Below are 18,274 nucleotides of genomic sequence, written 5' to 3'. Positions count from 1 at the left end.
TGCCTACAGGCTGAGAACACCTGGATCCCCTATGATCAATCTTAACTCGGGTTGTTTTGCCATTCTTTGACTTGGTGGAAAGCTCAACACTGGAGTTCACAATACAGTGTCCCTTGTGTTCTTGGGCAAAGCTTTATAAGCAGGCTTTTCATGGCAGATCTTCCTTGTGTTTCCCTCTAGACATTAAATGTCATTTCTCATTGTAATTGCAAGTTGCAGGCATTATTTAGTTCACATATATTGTGAACTCTTAATTGTGATTAGCGGTGACTAATGATGAAGCAGTAAGCCGTGATTAAGTGTACCACATAAATAGCAAAGCGGATGTTTAACAAAAGTCCAGTGTTCATCTGTGGGACGATGCATGAACTGGGATAGGTTGTTAACTGCAAAGGCAATGTCAGGTCTAGTAATCAGAAGATTTTGAAGACTACCAACAACATATCTATACTCTGTAGGATCAGACAAGGAGGAACCAGAGCTTAACATAAGCGAGGGACTGGTTGGAATAAGAGTGAGAACAAGCTTAGCATCTGTCTTACAAGTGCGTGCTAAAAGATCCATAATATATCTTCGTTGAGATACAGCAGTACACCTTGCTCTGTTGGAACAACTTTCACCTCCAAAAACATAAAAGAGCGACCCCAGATCCTTAGAGAGAGAGCCGATGAGCAAGAGTGTGCACAAAGGAATTGACCATCTCTTAATTGTCCCCAGTGATCATTAAGTCATCGACATAAACTGACATATATTTGAGATGGTTAGCTCTTTGCAGGACAAACAGAGATGTTTCACCTAGAGTTAGTAAGAACAGTGCGTAGTTCATGATACCATGTGCGAGACGCTTGCTTGAGATCATAGATTGCTTTTTGAAGTTTGCAAACATGAGATGAATTATCTTGATCAGTTAAGCCTAGTGGTTGTGCCGCGTAAACAGTGTCTGTGAGATAAATAATTGTTTTCTTAAATGATTTTTATTTTAAAAATATATTAAAATAATATTTTTTATTTTTTAAAACATATTATTAATATTTAAAACGATTAAGAATATATATAAAAAATTAATTTTATTTTTTAAAAAAATTATCATTTAGAACAAAGTTTCAAACAAACCCGAAGATTGCCAAATCCCCTTTCCTTTTCTTGGGTTCAAATCAATTGTCATTATCTTTTTTTGCTGTTGGGATTTCTCAATTTTACAAAAAGTCTAAAAGCAAAATCCAAGAAATGCAACTTGTTCACTTGAAAACGTAACCTACAACTTCTTTTTTAATTTCTTTGTAAGCATTAATTAAGACAATAACCTCTATCACCTAATACAATATCTTTAAGGTGTAACTCAATTGATCATGTTTTATATTTACTATCTAAATATTACTAGTTCGAGTCTTATAAACCTTCAGGTCACTAAAAGTTTACTTAATCGTTAATTTCAGGACTCGTAGGATTAGTCGAAGTACACATAAACTGCCCGAACACTCAAATTAATTAAAAAAAATAATTTTGTTTTTAATAAGAACATTAATGCCAGCACACAGAACATGATAATCCTTCTACTAAAAGAAATTGTGTCAATTAGGCACAAGTTGACAATTTTGGTTCATCAAACTTTTTCACCTAATTAACCTCTGGCAATAAATTCACTTTTAATTATGTACCAATCTGATGGCGATTGCACTAAGATTTGATCAATCACTACCGTTGAATCATATATATATTCAGAAATTTAGTGATGTTCCATTCACTTACCTTTCATACTCTGGAAGATAAACGTAATGAAGTATTTGTTTTACTTTTATGCTTACAAAAACTATTACTGAATATATTTTCTTGTTTGCGGAAATAATTTCAAGGTATAGATAATAATGCAAATTAAACTCCAAGTTATTGTTTGAAAGAAGACGCCGAATATGCTGAATTAAACTTATTGTTATTTTTATTAAAATTGATTTTGATTTTCATGTTTTGATCTTGTTTTTTTTTTAAATTTAAAATTATATTTGTAAGAGTATAGAAATCAATTTGGAAAAATTATAAGTTCCGCACGCTTGACAATTGATTCATATTCTTTGGAAAAAACAATTATCAAAATGATTTTTTTATTGATGATTTTGATATACAAATATAACAAACAATGAAGAATATTTAAAATTGTATCAAATAAATATCTTAAAAAAATATTATAATCATAGCACCAAGTAATACCAAGTCTATGAATTTTGTTTTTCATATTGAGTATAGTTTACTCTATGGTGCCTAAAGTATGTGAATTAGATTATCACGTAAGTGTACAAAAATTATATACATTCCTGGTTAATCACAAGATTTCTTAAAAAACTAGCTATTTAAGCCACACACTATTGTGAGTTGTAATTTAAAAAAAAAAAACACTTGATATATAGGCTATTTTCTAAAAAAAAAATTAAATATAAATAAAAAACTCATATAAATATCCAATCAAATAAATCGATAATTATTTATGTAAATAAAAAATATTGTTAATAATAACCAAAATAGAAACTGCAAAATTTGAGAGATGAAAGTAAACCAAGATATTTGATCCTGCAAAATAAGATATTTATTTGCCTGTGTCTACTGAATTTACTTATTAAAATGAATAAAAGATAACAAAAATATAAACAAATACGGAATTGAAAACATTATACAATGCCAAACATATAAGAAATATTATTTAAGAATAAATATTATTTCATAAAATAAAGCTCACTTGTCTAAAATAAAAAGAATTATTCAAAAATTAAATACAAATAATTATTAAAAAAAACTTTTATTCAAAAAGATCTGCAAAACCCACAGTCTAGGCCATACAACCAGGATAAACCAATAAAGAAGAAATTAAAGATAATCATAAAACCAATTTGTTTTTTTTTTAAATAATGTTGAATGTCAAAATTATACAAGAAATTGAGAAAAAAAGGATCCTGAACCACATGAACTTGTTAAATTTTTTAATAGATGGGAAGCATCACAAATAAAATAAAAAAAACCTTTAAGCCCATTCCCTATCAAATTAAAGGCTGAATGATGAAATAAGAGAGGAAAAATCGAACAAAAATTGTGATTAAAAGAATAAGGAAGAAAATTGAAATAAAAAATAAATTAAAGGGTATCAAAAAATTTTAAATTCGAGGGTTAATTTAAAAACAATTAAACTTTAAAAAAAAAGAATATAAATAAAAAGAATAAGGGCAATATTGAAAATCATAAAAAATATAAACTTTAATTGAAAGATAAAAGTGAAAACCAACAAAACCTTAACAGAAGAGTCAAGGAAAATAAAAATTAAAAATCAAAAGAATATGAATTGAATTAAAAACAAATATATATAACAAATTGTAATTCAAGAACTACATTAAAAATGACTAAAACTCTTATAACAAGACTAAGGACGACAATAAAAAATATAAAAAAATGACTGAAACTGACAAATTTAAAAGAAAAAAAAGGACAAAGATGCATTTTTTCTAGAAGAGAAAAAAAAGAGGAAAAAAACAATCACCTACAAGAAAAAAAACACAACAGTGCATCTAATGACACGGTGGAAGGGCAGGTTTGGCCACTAGATGGGTTGACATGCATCACCCAAACACCATGGACGACACCTATTTGCTGGCGAGTGAACATGATGAGTCAACAACTTTTCCGAATAAAATAATTGTTTCCTATCATGAAAATACTATAATGTTCTTCATGAACTTGAAAATCATAAAAAAAAACATAGTGAAAGTATACAAATACCTTTAGATGCATGTCTTGATTTTTGTCTTTTTTTAAGAATATAATGATACTTCTATTGTATTTTAAAGTGTGAAAAACCAAAAAAGTCATTAGTCAACTCCTTTTTTTTTCTTTAGGGACAAATAAGTATTTTAACCATTCCAATATTTTTTAAAAGACTAAAAAACTCTTGAGCAACAACTCAATAAATTGTTAAATCTAGGGACAAAGCCGTATTTTTACTGTGAAAAAAATAAAAAATATTAACATACCTCTAAACAGCCTTTTAATTACTAATGAACCAATTGTAAAGACCAAAACACCCCAATACAATTACACTTTCTTTTCAACTCGAGGGTAAAAAAATAATTTTACTGTAGCAATCGACAATAAACTGTCTACTATTACAATAAAAAACCCATATAATCTAGAGTTTTTGTTAATATTAACAATACTCATTTTTTTTAAATATTGAAAGTTTTGGATGATATTTGAAAGTATGATAATAATTATTTTTCAAAGTATTTTCACTTGAAAATATATTAAAATAATATATTTTTTATTTGTTTAAAAATTATTTTTATCATTAACACATCAAAACATTTTAAAAACATCAAAAAATTAATTTCAAACAGAAAATTCAATTTTTTGGGAAACACCATTTCTTAAATTCGCATAATATTATATTACACCATAATATTAAACCTACCTTGTCAAACCTCCATATTCATTGCACGTTCACAACAAATAGAAAGATGTGGACGATAACCATATTTCCACCTGAAATTCGCACTTTCTCTATTTACGGCTATAGAAAACTCCAATTCCTACCAAATCAAACACAAAACTGGCCACTTAAACTAAAAACAGCCAAGAATACAAACCTCAATTTAAAAAAATAAAAAATAAAAAACACCTTACCAGAAAAACCTAGGCGCACCAGAAAATGAACGTGGCAGCCATGTCTCAATACACGTGTAACCAAAATACGGTCGCATGGTACTGTACACCTCCCAACGACAGCAACCACCACCCGTACAGAGATTGTTTAATAATGATTATTTTTTAAAAACTTTTTTATTTTTAAAAATTTAATTTTAATATTAATATATCAAAATAATTTTTAAAAAATTAATTTAAAATAAAAAAATAATTCTTTAAATATTATTTTGATATATTAATATTAAAAGAAGCATGGGCAATACCGAACACTCTCGCACTCTACTACTTACCCGCCCTCACTGCAACTACCGTGTCAGTCTCTCTGTTTTTTGAATGTTCAAGAAAAAAAAAATAAAAAATACACCCACCTCTCTCTCCCCGACACTTGTAACGGACCACACTCTCCATCTTTATTTCTTGTTTTTTTTTTCTTTCTTTCTAGAAAGAAAAAAATCTATTTTTAATTTTTTTCAAGATCTGGTAAATGAATCTATTTTCGGAGTTAAAAGAGCTGATTTTTTTTAATTCTCTTCTCTTAGTTTCAATTACATGATTTTCTTGGATCCTTTCTGTTTCTCGCTTGCTTCTTTGCTGGATTTCCGATCTAAGGTTTCTTCTGCTGCTACATTGCACTACTTGCTTAAATAATCTTTTTTGTAATGAGTGATAACCATGGAAATATTTCAGCTCAGAAGGTCCAATCTCTTGCCTATTTCTCATCTTCATACCCATAATCTTAGCAGAAAAGGTAAACTATTTTTGTTACACATTTTCAGCTTAGAAATGTGGTGGAAGTTTATTCTTTCATTTTTTCACCCTGCATTTTTCTCAAGCATCCCAGCAGAGTCTGTTTCTTCTGCATTGTTGTTGCTCAGTAACAGAAGTAACGCAGAAGGAAAGTAGTCTCTTGTTCGTTTCTCTTCAGATTTTCTCAGGCAGTTGAGCAAAATAATAGCTGAAATTCCGAAAAAAATTAAAAATTGTAGTGTTAATCTTTTTGCTACTATTTACGTGTGCATTGTAGAGGTTGATGAGGAGCTAGATTGAGCTTTTGGCTTTGTTTCTTTGCTTTAGTTAAAGTAGGTTTTTGATTGAGTTTCTTTATGACCTTTTAATTATCTTTTCTCTGTAGTGGCATGCCCATGATTTTGCTTGCTTCTTCTTTTACTAATTCTCTGGCTATAAAAACATATGCTTGCATTTCTTTAAGCTGTACTCATTAACCATATTCGATATTTTTATTATGTTTTTTGTTTTTAAGCTTCGCATGCTCGAAATGACAGTTAATTGATGATTTCTGGATTGGATTATTTTTAATTTTTGCAAACAATATTTTGAAGATTTTAAATTTGCTACCCCCTTCCCTTTTACTTGTGACAGCAATCCTCATGGTGTGCAAGAAATTCATTTCCAGGAAACGGGCCGGTTCGGGAACCGAGAATCTTCCCATATTTGGCCTCTGATTCTAGTTCTTGTGGTGATTCCCATATTTTAAAGAACTGGTGTGTTGATTTATCTGCTTCTATTTCTTGCAAAACTTATTAAAAGCAATCCTGCTCAGCTGTATGAATTGTGAATTTCTTCTATGCCAGCCTTCTTCTTGTGTGTATTTTATTGATTACTTGTATTCATTGTTGTGATTTGAATTTCTTGGCTCTTGTAGTTCACTTGTGAGTTGGGGTGGAGATCTCCAAAAAAGGCGGTTGGAACACCGACAAAGAAGTTATTAGCAGAAGAGATGTCAAGAGAATCTGAATCCAGAAGGTCTCCGAGTGTTATTGCCAGATTGATGGGCCTTGATGGGCTACCACTGCAGCAATCTTCTCATAAGCATCCAAAGAAATCCTTGGAGAACTACACCCAAAGAATGGTATTGGCAGAGATAGCTCAAAGAAACAGAGGCTCATATGGTCGGCGGTCATCCAGAAAAAGCTCCAAGGATGAGCAAGAATTTAAAGATGTATTTGAAGTTTTAGACACTTCAAAGATGGATAGTAGTAGTTACTCATCATGTGGAAATGGACACTCAGAGCTCACAGCAGCTGAGATGGCATTCATTCAGCAGAAATTCACGGATGTTAAATGGCTTTCTACCGATGAAAAACTTCAGAATTCAAAAGAATTTCATGATGCTATTGAGGATCTGGACTCCAACAAGGATATTTTGCTGAAATATCTTCAGCAGCCAGATTCTTTGTTCACAAAGCATCTGCATGATTTACAAGGTATCCCTCCACAATCCCATTGCGGTCGGACTCACATACCAGCTAAGAAGTCATCATATCCTGCACACTGTGGGAGCATTGGCCTAGGCTGTAATATAGAGAGAGAAAACCCATTGAAGAATCGAAGAAAACCTCATGTTGATCCTTCTAGCTACTCTTATAGTAAGCTTGAAGCTCAAAATCCAGTCAAGTTGTCAAAAGTTCAACTGGATCAGAAAGATGAATCCGCCATTCTCCCTACAAGGATTGTTGTTCTGAAACCAAATATCGGAAAAATGCAGAATTCTAAGAAAAATACCTCATCATCTCAATCTTCTCATGCATCACCTTCAGATTGTAGGAAACACACTGAAACTCCTAGTATCAAGAAAAAGGAGGTGGTGTCATGGGGAAAGAAAAGTTTTCCTGATGACGCAGGGCCCTTAAGGTATAAGTCTAGAGAATCTAGGGAAATTGCAAGGGAAATCACCAGGAAAATGAGAAAAAATTTCATAAACAGCTCCATGAATTTTTCAACTTCTGGTTTTAGAGGCTATGTCGGGGATGAGAGTTCAACTGAAAATGAGTCTGCAAATGAATCAGAGGAGACCGCAGTGAATTCCAGAAATTCCATTGATTGGAGTAACCGAAGCATACCTTCATCATCATGCTCTAACGAATCATTGGTGAGCAGAGAGGCCAGGAAGAGACTCTCAGAGAGGTGGAAACTGACTCATAAGTCTGTGAACATGGGAATTGTTAGTCAGAGCAGCACACTAGGTGAAATGCTTGCTACCCCCAACTTGGGAACAAGGCTAGGAAATTCAGATGCCATGATCTGTAAAAAAGTATTCAGTGATGACGTTGATTGCAATCATGGAACAGTTAGGTGGGATGAACCTTTGGGTATTAGCAGCAGGGAAGGCTGGAAGGATGTTGGTACTGGGAATCTTTTGAGATCAAGGTCTGTGCTTGCTTCATCTACTATTATCAGTAGTCCTAGAATAGACAAGCGCCGTGAAAATGTTTCCCATGACAGTTATATGATCCCTAGACAAGTGATCTGGCAGGAAAGAAACAGAACAATAAAAGGAAATTTCAATAAGAGAGAATGTTCGTCTTCTAGAAATTCCAGATCACGTTCTAAGAAATCTCACATGTCTAGCTGCTCGTATAGATATCACAGTGAGACTTCCTTGGATATTAATTTTGGCCAGGATCAAGTGCAGAGTGACATTGCAGAATATGATTCACTGGAACAAATTTGTACAGTTTCTGAGACACCAGCTTCTCTTGTCACAGATACAGGTTTAGTTTTTGAAACTATGGTGGATGTGGTAATTGAGAACAAAGCCATGCAATCTAAGCCTATGGACCAAGAATCATCGACTTATATGTTGGTAAAAGGCAATTCCTCTGCTAGTGATCTAGAAGTTTCAAGCTCAAAGGTATGGTTTATATCTTTTGTGGATGACCCATGTGCATGCTGACATATTATGAGCACCATAGATGGAAACTTTGAGCTGCAGGGTGTTCTTCCTTTTAAATCTCAATGTCAAGGGATGGAGAAATTTCTTGTTTATCTTCTCCCCTTTCCTAATAATCATCTACTGTGTTTCAGAAAAACTGTCAGTCAGATGCATACAGTTTTTGATTCACAACATCTGATTTAAACCCTATGCTTTTCCCTTAGATTGGAGTTTCAATTCATGGAATACATATGTGCAACAGCATTAGTTTTAAAAGTAGATTCTTAAATATACGAGCAACTATGTGTTTCTTATCTTTTAATAAATGATTATTGCAAGATTTCAGTATTTATTTTTTTGTTGCTATCTGTTTTCTTAAGCAATACCAACAATTTGCTCTGGCCATAATTCTAATTTTGCTGCAATCTCAATATTGAACATGCCTGGCTTTTCTTTTTTGTCATTTTTCAGTAAATTTTGTAGAGACACAAACACCCATGCATATATATATATATATTTGTTTCCTACTTCCTAGGATATACATGTTTAATATTTGCCTCTTCCGTGAAATGCTTGAAGAACAATTTCTTAGAAGTGGTTGTCTTTAGTTCAATAATCCAAAAAAACACAGTGCTGAATTAATTTAAATACTCTAGTCTCTCTCTCTCTCTCTCTCTCTCTCTCTCTATATATATATATATATATATATATATATATCATGAAATGGATACTTCAATATATAGTGAACGGTTTAATCTCAGCACTTCTTGATGTTTTAGGAACCATCAAATGGGCCGTCTAAGAAAGGTTCAATTCCCATGCAGCACTCTGTAGCCGAAGTAGAAACTCCAGCAAGCTCGAAGGAGGCTGATCAGCCCAGTCCTGTCTCAGTTCTTGAAACTCCTTTTCCAGATGACCTGTCATCTGGTTCTGAGTGCTTTGAGGGTCTCAACGCTGACCTGAATGGTAATCTGAAAAACTGTTTAGTTTATTAATTCTTCAGTGTTTGAACTTCACTTGGGATTTGAGTCATTGCATTTTATTGTTTAGTTTGCGTTTTCATTGGAATTTGTATCTGTTTGCATTTTCAGTACTCCACTTGGAATTTGTGAGCATAACATTTTTTTAGTTTGTTTTTTTCAGTGGAAGAATGATAACGAGTCCTTGGGAATGGAATTATTCTGTTACACTGAGTAAAAATGTTTTAAATTATTAAATAATGAGACTTTGGTTGATTCAAGTTACATATGCAGAGAGCAGTCATTCTCTGTCTTCATTGTTTTGTGGTTTGGCCACTTTGGATTTACTAGATATCATTCTCATACATGAGAGTCGAGACAAAAAATGATTTTTCAGAGAAAAAGGATCTGCTGCTGCAACAAATCTCCCATTGATGGGATTTTACATTGAATTCTTATTATTGCTACCTTATTTTAATGTTTTTCCCTGCCTGTAGGACTTCGGATGCAGCTTCAACTTCTTAGGTTGGAGTCGGAAGCATACGAGGAAGGACCCATGCTCATCTCTAGTGATGAAGATGTCGAGGCGGGATCTGTTGGCTTTACAGAAGCAGCACAAGTAGCTGAGGAGAGCTGTGAATTTTCCTACATAGCAGATGTACTGGTGGACTCCGGTATTAATGATGGCGACCCTGATACATTCCTGAGAACATTGCACTCCCCAGAATGGCCAGTCAAACCATTGATATTTGAAGAAGTCGAGAAGAAGTACTGTAATCATGCAAGTTGGCCAAGGTCTGAACGGAGGCTGCTGTTCGACCGTCTAAATCTTGCTCTTCTGGTGATTTACCAGCAATATGCAAATTCACACCCTTGGGTGAGGTCTGCAACTGTGATTGGTCCCAAGTGGATAAAAAACGGACTCAAGGATACTCTGTGCAAATTGGTTGCTAGCCATGATAGGAGAGCTAACGAGGACATTGCAGCAGAAAAAATACTGGAAAGGGAATCGCAGTGGTTGGATTTGAGGGAGGACGTTGATATTATAGGTAGGGAAATTGAGAGGCTACTGACAGAAGAGTTGGTAAGAGAGCTAGTAGCAGTGTAGGGATGGATTTTGCACACGAGTTCCTTGAGATAATTTAGGAGGTAAGATATATATACTACAGAAATGTAGGAATGAAATTGATGAATTTCTCATTTCATAGAAAACAAAATCCATAATAACAAATAGTTCAACATGTTTTTTTTTTTTTTGGGGGCTTATCGCAGCTCGAGGATCAGGCAGGCGAGGTAAAACACCTTATGTATCCAGTGCTCACCCTTCTAGATAGACATTACTGTTGTTTTGCTTATCTGGAATTTTAGACTGACCGTTCGTTACTGAACTCCCTAATTTTGAGTAGTTGCAATCTAAAATCTCCATTTACAAACGCTATATCGCACACCGAACCAGAATCGTCTCCCAAAAAAGAAGAAGAGAGTAAAGATCGCCATAATAATCGCAGGTTTGGGAATTGATGATTGTTTGTGCTCTTATAACTTGTAAATAGCACTATTTTTTTTTTTTAAAGAGCTATTTTCCATTACTATTTAAGTAGACGTGATTAAGTCAATATACTTCTATGACTGGTACAAAGGTGTCAGGAATCTTAGATAAATACTCTTCGATTAGGTCACTACTTCGACTTATCAACTCAGATTAATCTAAAATTATGTAGTTTTAGGATTATTTTTTTAATGATATAGTTTTAAGATTATTTTTTTTAACTTGCTCTACGCAACGGATTATATATTATTTTTTTAACCTTAAAAAAATTATAAAAATGTTAGAAAGTAAAAAATAGTGATATGTTGGACGACATATTTTTCTTAAAAAAAAATGAGATGTCAACATATCGGATTGACTTGGGTCAACTATGGTTAACCTATAAAACTCATAACCCGGTTAATTTAATAACATGAAAGAAACAAAAGATAAGTTCTGTTAATTTAATAATATAGAAATGATAATTCTAATTTAATAACATGAAAAAAAAACAAACCCGGATGAATCTTCTAAATTTGAGTTAATATTCTAAGTTTATAACCCGTAAAATCTTAGATCTGAACTTAATAAAAAATGTTAATTTCCAACAAATTTAATATTGATGGATAAAATTAAAAACAAAAATCAATCTAAAAACTTGTCAAGGCATAAAATCAACAATTAAAAGAATGAGAATCAAATCTGATAGAAAAAAAAATTGGATGATGAAATCGCATAAAGAAATCAATTTTATAAATCATTCAAATAAAAAAAATAACAATCAAAAGAATAGGGATTAAATTTGAGAGATGAAAAAAAATTAAAGAATAATGAAATTAAAAATAATTTTCAAATTGAATATTTTTTTCAAATAAAAAAATACAATTAAGAGAACATGGACTAAATATGATGGGAAGAGAAATTGAAGGGTTGATGTGATTTTTTCAAGGGGTAGAAAAGAACGAAAAAAGAAAACATGCACCAAATCTTTTACAGTCATGATTTATTTTTAATATTGATTCTAGTTAAAAATGCTTTCACTAAAATAATAAAAAGATATGTTAGGAAGGAAATTAAATTTAGATTTGAGAAATAAATATTTCCCACTTATTTCAAAGAGCTTAAATTTATTTTCAAAGGCTTTAACCGGCCTTTATTTTAATTATCATTTTTATATTTAGAAAATTACTGTGCTCCTAATAAAAAAAATATCATTGTTTCTAGAAAATAAAAAAACTCTTATCATAATATGATCGATTACTTTATGGATAATTATGTATTAGAATGATATGTAGAATCTTGAAAATAATTTATTTATTAATATTGAATGAGAATACAATATCTTATTTATTCTAATTCTTTTTTTTTTTTTTTTATCAAATTAAGAACCCATGACAAAAAAAATACGTTTTTTCATTGAATAAAATATTGATATAAAAAGGAAGAATTGACTAGAAATTCTTTTCAATGAAGTTTAAATTGTTTCTTTCTTATAAAAAAATAATTTTATTATTATATAATTAAATAAAAAAAATTAAAAACTCCCCGTCACATAAAATTTGATATCTTAATTAATATGTATATTTATCTCAGTTTCCCAACCTAATTTTTTACTAGAATCAATAATTTGTTTTTATCATTTATTAATACATATAATTTTTAATTTATTTTTTTAAAGACTAGCATCAACTTTTCAGCTTCCAGCTAAATTTTTTCTTAAAAAATTTAATGTAGCATGTATAATAAAACTAATATAGAATATCAATTTAAGATTTAGCGTGTATATATATATATATATATATATATATATATATATATATATATATATATATATATGATCTGTGTGTATGATTAAACTCTAACGAATAAAATGCGAGAATTATATAGGTGTAAACGGATACTCCATGTTATTATGCTATTCGTTTATTTATGAACATAGAAAGCTATAAAATAAATTATAATTTTAATAAAATCACTTAACAAAACCGTTTAAATATATTCTTATAATATAAATCATTTGATATGTTTATTTAAGTTATTTTATTAATTTTATATAAATCGTTTGATCTGTTTTTTATAACCCTCGCGCATATCTTATAAACGATTTCCAACTTAAATAATAAGTATGATCTATTTTGCAATAAAAGAACACAGTACTGGAAGACATTTGAATATATTTTTCAATCAATCACAAAAACTTTTTTATTGGATTATTAACATGGTACCCGTACATAACAAGATGCATGCTGCATTGTTGCTCAGCAGTACACCATCTTTGAGCCCTGACGAAACACCCCAGATTTAAGCAGGAATCTTGTTGAGGGCCGAGGATTCTTGCTGGCTCAGAAGATCAACACCACTCTTGGGAGATGGAGGTGGTGGGCCACGGCGACGGGAATTGGGCATGAATTTGAAGGCGGAGGATTCTTGCTGGCTCAAAAGATCAATATTACTCTTTGGAGGTGGCGGCGGACTCGGTAGCGTCCTGGTATTTGTGGAAGAGAAGGCAAAGGCCATCATGCCCAGCAAAACCATGAAGGCTACGACTAATGGCTTCATGGCACCTTCCATTGTCATAATTTTCAATTTTATCGTCTCTTTTAGACCTTGATTGCACTCTTGAACAAGAACCACCTTCTTAACTAAAGAAGGAAACTGGTTCGGTGGTCAATATTTAACGTAGAAATTGACGGGGAGCTGAAATTATATGCTACTGGATCTGGAATGGTTTTGAATATTTGGGAAATCTTTCTTTTCTCTCTCACCTTTCCTTTGGTATGGGCTAACTATATATAGAAGGTATGGAACCAAGCCAAGCGGGGATTCATGGGTTTTCTTAGACACTTATGAAGCAAAATCTGAATAATGTATTTATTATTTTATCCAATTTTATTTATATTTAGGGAAAAAAAGGAATCAAATCAGTCAGCTAATTTCCTTCAATAATTTACTATACAATGAAATAATCTCAACAAAATTCTTCTTTCTCAATTCCCTTTCCGATAAATTTTATAATATTCAAGAAATAATTAGTGATATTTTATTAATTATTCTCTTGATTAATTTTTTTAAATAATTATATAGAATAAAATTCATAACTTACTAAAAACTAATAAAGCATATTTCAATTCAAGATTTTTCTTTTCTATTTATAATTATTTTTCTTTTTAAATATGTGACCTGAAAAGTAATTAATAGAATTACTTCTTAAGCACTCTCTCGTTTATTCCTATCGTAACAAATACTTTCTTTTCAATTGCCACAAAAAAATAATAATAAATTCCATCAAATATTCCTCCATCATAATAAAAAAGGGGGTAAATTTCAAAAATACCCTCCAACTATATAGGCCATCTTAATTTTACTATCAAACAATTTTTATAACAATTTTATCCTTAAATTTTCAAAAATTCTCAAATAAAGATTTTCATCAATTTGTTATGAATTCACTTTTTCTAGTTAGAATTTCATGACTTATATATATATATATATATATATATATATATATATATATATATTCTCACACTTTCCACATGTATATTTTATATGAAAATTTATTTGGCATGCACCCTTGCATGCAGAGGCGGATCCAAAAGATAAAATTAGAGGGGGCAAGATTTCAATTATATTATTATTTTAGCTAAAATTATATAAATTATCAAGGGAGAGTTGTAAAGGGGCCCCAGCCCCTGCTTGCCACCCCCTGTCTCCGCCCCTACTTGCATGGCAAGTATTTTTGGTCACCATAGAAAAGCAATAAAATGGGTTTTTAACTAGGAATAAAGTACAAATGCACAAAAAAAAATGATATGTCTTTTGGCCTTTAATGAGCGTGTGAGAGAGAGAAACTTGTACCCAAAGTTGAGCTTAAACACAATAAAAAAGGAAGCAAAAGAATCCATTGTCAAAACGAAATAAGGGAGAAATATGTTATGAGGTAGAAGAAGGGTTGTCTCTCATTGCCATAACAACATTGTTTTTGGCTTTCTTCCTCTTTTATTTTTATATGAAATTCAAAATTTTATTAAACCTTTTTCCCGTTTCTATTTTTATTCTTTTTTTTCTTCAAATCAGTCTTTTTAATTTTAGTTCCTTTGTATTTAGTTAGTTTGGATTGATTTTTCAAATTTCTTTCAATTAAATCCCTGATGATATTCAAAACAATCCTTTAATGTTGGTACCTTTTACTCTTCAATCTTTGGATTTCTAATTAGTTTATTTTTGGTCAAATTGACCTAAATTCTCATTTGTTATCTTCATTTAAGCCCTCAATTAAATTAATAGATTCTTAAATTCTAGCATGACATGAATCCCGTGGATATAAAGATTCAGAAAACTATAATCAAATTGACTCTTTTTTATAAAGCTATATTTAGGTTTGTAATTGAACTTGACATAATGATAACATGTACTGAGACACCAATACTATAAGTTACAAACCCCTACCCATTACCTATAATTGAGATGCAAATGAAATTATAGAAGATGCCACAAAACTTGATTAATTTTTTAATAAGTCAAAGTAGTTCTATGAAGAACTAAAAAGTGTGAGCAAAACCTCATATACATAATAATAATAATTACTAAAATCAAATTCTGTATAACAAAAGAAATACAAGTTAAATCAACCTATTTATACTAGGTAAATCTTCCAAAATAATTTTGGAAAAATAATAAAAAAGTTCTAAACAAAATAGAAAAAAAAATCTTAAATCAACTAGAAAACTAATAAAATTCTTGTATAATAGCTTCTAGACCTTCTCACAAGGCCTTTCTGATGTCTAATTGTCTTGCAATCGTAAACTAATATAAAAAAGACCTCTGGAAACTTCTGATAGAATTTTAGCTTGATTCAATAGTTGGATTGAAAATTATGCTTGTTAGCATACAACTATACATTAAAAAAAAGTCAAATCCATGTGTAAGTGGGAAAATTAGTTGAATCCACAAGTCTTGTATGAAATAAGGTCCATATATCTTGAATTAACCGATTAAATGCCTTTTTACCATTCTTAGTTGTTGACCTTTCAATGAGCCCTATTGACACATATAATGGATCCTTTCATATAGTTTGAATTTACCATCCCCTCTCTTTTTAAAAGGATTCGATCTTGAATCACCGAATCCTCATATTGTTTGGATTTTGACTCATTTTGGAAAGATATATCAACTTCATTTTGCAATTTTTACCCTAGTTCTTATGTCTTGAATTTCAGTTTGTTCTCTAGTATAGCTTAGTGTTGCATTTACTTTGGTGTGTGTGTGTGTGTGTAACTTTATTCTAGATGATGAAAACGATGAAATAACAAAAAAATTAAAAAAATAAAGAGATATAAACTGATTTTAAAGCCTTACTGTAGTACCTACTGATATGAACTCCGTGAATATAAAAATCCAGAAACTCACAGTCAAATCAACTCTTCCCAAGAAAGCTAAATTTAGGCTTGTGATTGATCTTGATATAATGATAACCTATCTCGAGGAACCAAAACTATAAGTAATCAACCCCTACATAACACCTATAATCAAACATAAAAAAAGTATAGAAGACGCCATAAAACTTGGTTAATACTTCAAAGAATGTTAGGCGATCACAAATATGTTCACTGGTATTATTTTTTAATGCTCAAGTAAGAGACTGGTGATGTTGTCGAGATTTTATTCTTTAGAAACAATGGTTACTCAACATAGTCACACTTGCTTCCTCTATTTAAATATGGTTCTCTATCACTTGTTTAACATTGATAAGTGTTTTGTCATGTAGGGTATACAAGTTTTCCCATAAATAGTAGTTATAAACTCTACTAATTAAGACTTTAGTGATAATGGGTTCGGGTAGATTCTTCATGCTTTGCATTTCCTTATTGAATATTTAGATATATGCCTTAGTATTTTCATCCTCTCATACAAGTGTTGAAATGAGAAATGAGTTTGACATAAAGATCATGAAGACTTAGGATAAAGCCATAATCAAAGTTGTAATGGACCTTAGCATATTCCTAAAAAGTTAGGAAAAATATTGTATAAAGTATTACTCTTTATTATCACTAACTTGAGGATATTTTAGTAGGTGAGTAAGAAGCTTAGGGGATGTAAGATTATAATGAATAAATTCTTTGGTGCTCTTCTGGGATACTTTAGTAGAAAACGAATGACTTTATGGAGACTTTGCTTTTTGGAATCGAAGGTGTCCCTATCTAGTGACACTTGTCTCTTCTACTAGAGTATGGTTCTCTAGTACCTATTTTATATTGAGGAAGTCCTATCAGAGAAAGTATATAAGCATTCCTATAATGAGTAGTTATAGACTCCACTAATTAAGGCCTTAATGGTAATAGGTTCAAATATATTTTTCTTTCTTAGCATTTCCTAATTGAATCTGTAGAGATAAGATTTGGGGTTTTTATCTTCTCATTAGGTGATGGAAAAAAGCTTAGTTGTTCTTGTTTTAGCTAAAATATTAGTGCTAAAATGAAAAATGAGCTTAATATAAATATCATAAAGGTTAATGATGGAGACAGGTTTAAAGGTGTGATACCACACCCTAATAAATCCATGAAAAATTGTTAGGAAATCTTGTGCATAGCATCACTCTTTTATATTATAGGATTTATGATTTTCTAACATTTTATATATGTTATATGGGATTTATAAGGTTGTTGTAGTTCTTCGAATTGACCTTCAAGGAGACATAATCTTTTAAGAGATGAGCATGTAACACTCTGATAAATTAGAGAGTCTTCCACATAGTGGAAATGATGTTCTTTCTTATAAGGTTGTATAACCATTGATCTCATCTTGTGTTTAAGTATTTTTTGTTAAGGAACATGCGAGTGAGAGTTAGATGAGGATTGATGGAGATAACCACACATGTGGCTCGGATTTATGGAGGAGTACTTTTCAGAGTGAGAAAGACTTGTTTTTAAAGTGGAAGCATCATGCATACTCTGTATGTTATTTTGTCATGTTCCTTCATGAAATCAAAGTTCTCTCTATCTAATACACGTAGTGGAGCATGTTGTATTTTTTATTGACAGAAGGGGAGTTGTTCTTGTATGACTAGTGCAATATTGTTGACCATTTATATTTGATAGGAAAATTATTGGAGAGCTAGAGTTTTTATAATAGAGAGATCAGTTACTCTTCTATATTTTAGAGTTTCGTTAGCCATGGAAAAGTATGATGAGTCAAAGAGAATGAACTAGCTTTTGTTAAGTTTTTCATAAACGACGCCATTAATGAAATTAAGAAAAATCTTCACAGAGAATATAGGCTTTCCATGACTGTTTGTAAGGTTGGGGAGTGATGGATTAAATGTAAACCTTTTTTTAGTCTAGCGCATGTTGTTTTTGGAAAACCAATTCCCTTTAAGAACATTGGACACTTTGATGCTTAAGTCAATAAATATAAGATGATAAAATAATAAATAAGAAA

At 31.1% G+C, this 18,274-nt stretch overlaps 1 protein-coding gene across 5 annotated transcripts; it reads left to right on the top strand.

The window, feature by feature from the left end:
* Positions 1-5,029: 5,029 nt before the first annotated feature.
* Positions 5,030-10,566, top strand: LOC133676841 (uncharacterized). Of its 5 annotated transcripts, XM_062098616.1 has the most exons (6): positions 5,032-5,289; positions 5,368-5,428; positions 6,061-6,182; positions 6,344-8,332; positions 9,133-9,319; positions 9,810-10,566. In XM_062098616.1, the coding sequence occupies exons 4-6, from the start codon at positions 6,419-6,421 to the stop codon at positions 10,418-10,420; spliced, it is 2,712 nt and encodes a 903-aa protein (XP_061954600.1). In that variant the 5' UTR covers positions 5,032-5,289; positions 5,368-5,428; positions 6,061-6,182; positions 6,344-6,418; the 3' UTR covers positions 10,421-10,566. The 5 variants fall into 5 exon arrangements, with proteins under 5 accessions (XP_061954601.1, XP_061954600.1, XP_061954599.1 ...); XM_062098615.1 differs by having other exon boundaries at positions 5,368-6,182; XM_062098614.1 differs by having other exon boundaries at positions 5,032-5,428.
* Positions 10,567-18,274: the final 7,708 nt, after the last annotated feature.

This window comes from Populus nigra, chromosome 17 (genome assembly GCF_951802175.1).
Source record: "Populus nigra chromosome 17, ddPopNigr1.1, whole genome shotgun sequence".
Taxonomy (NCBI): Eukaryota; Viridiplantae; Streptophyta; class Magnoliopsida; order Malpighiales; family Salicaceae; genus Populus; species Populus nigra.
The sequence above is the reverse complement of the archived record's forward strand: the minus strand, read 5'-3'. Positions and strand labels throughout refer to the sequence as shown.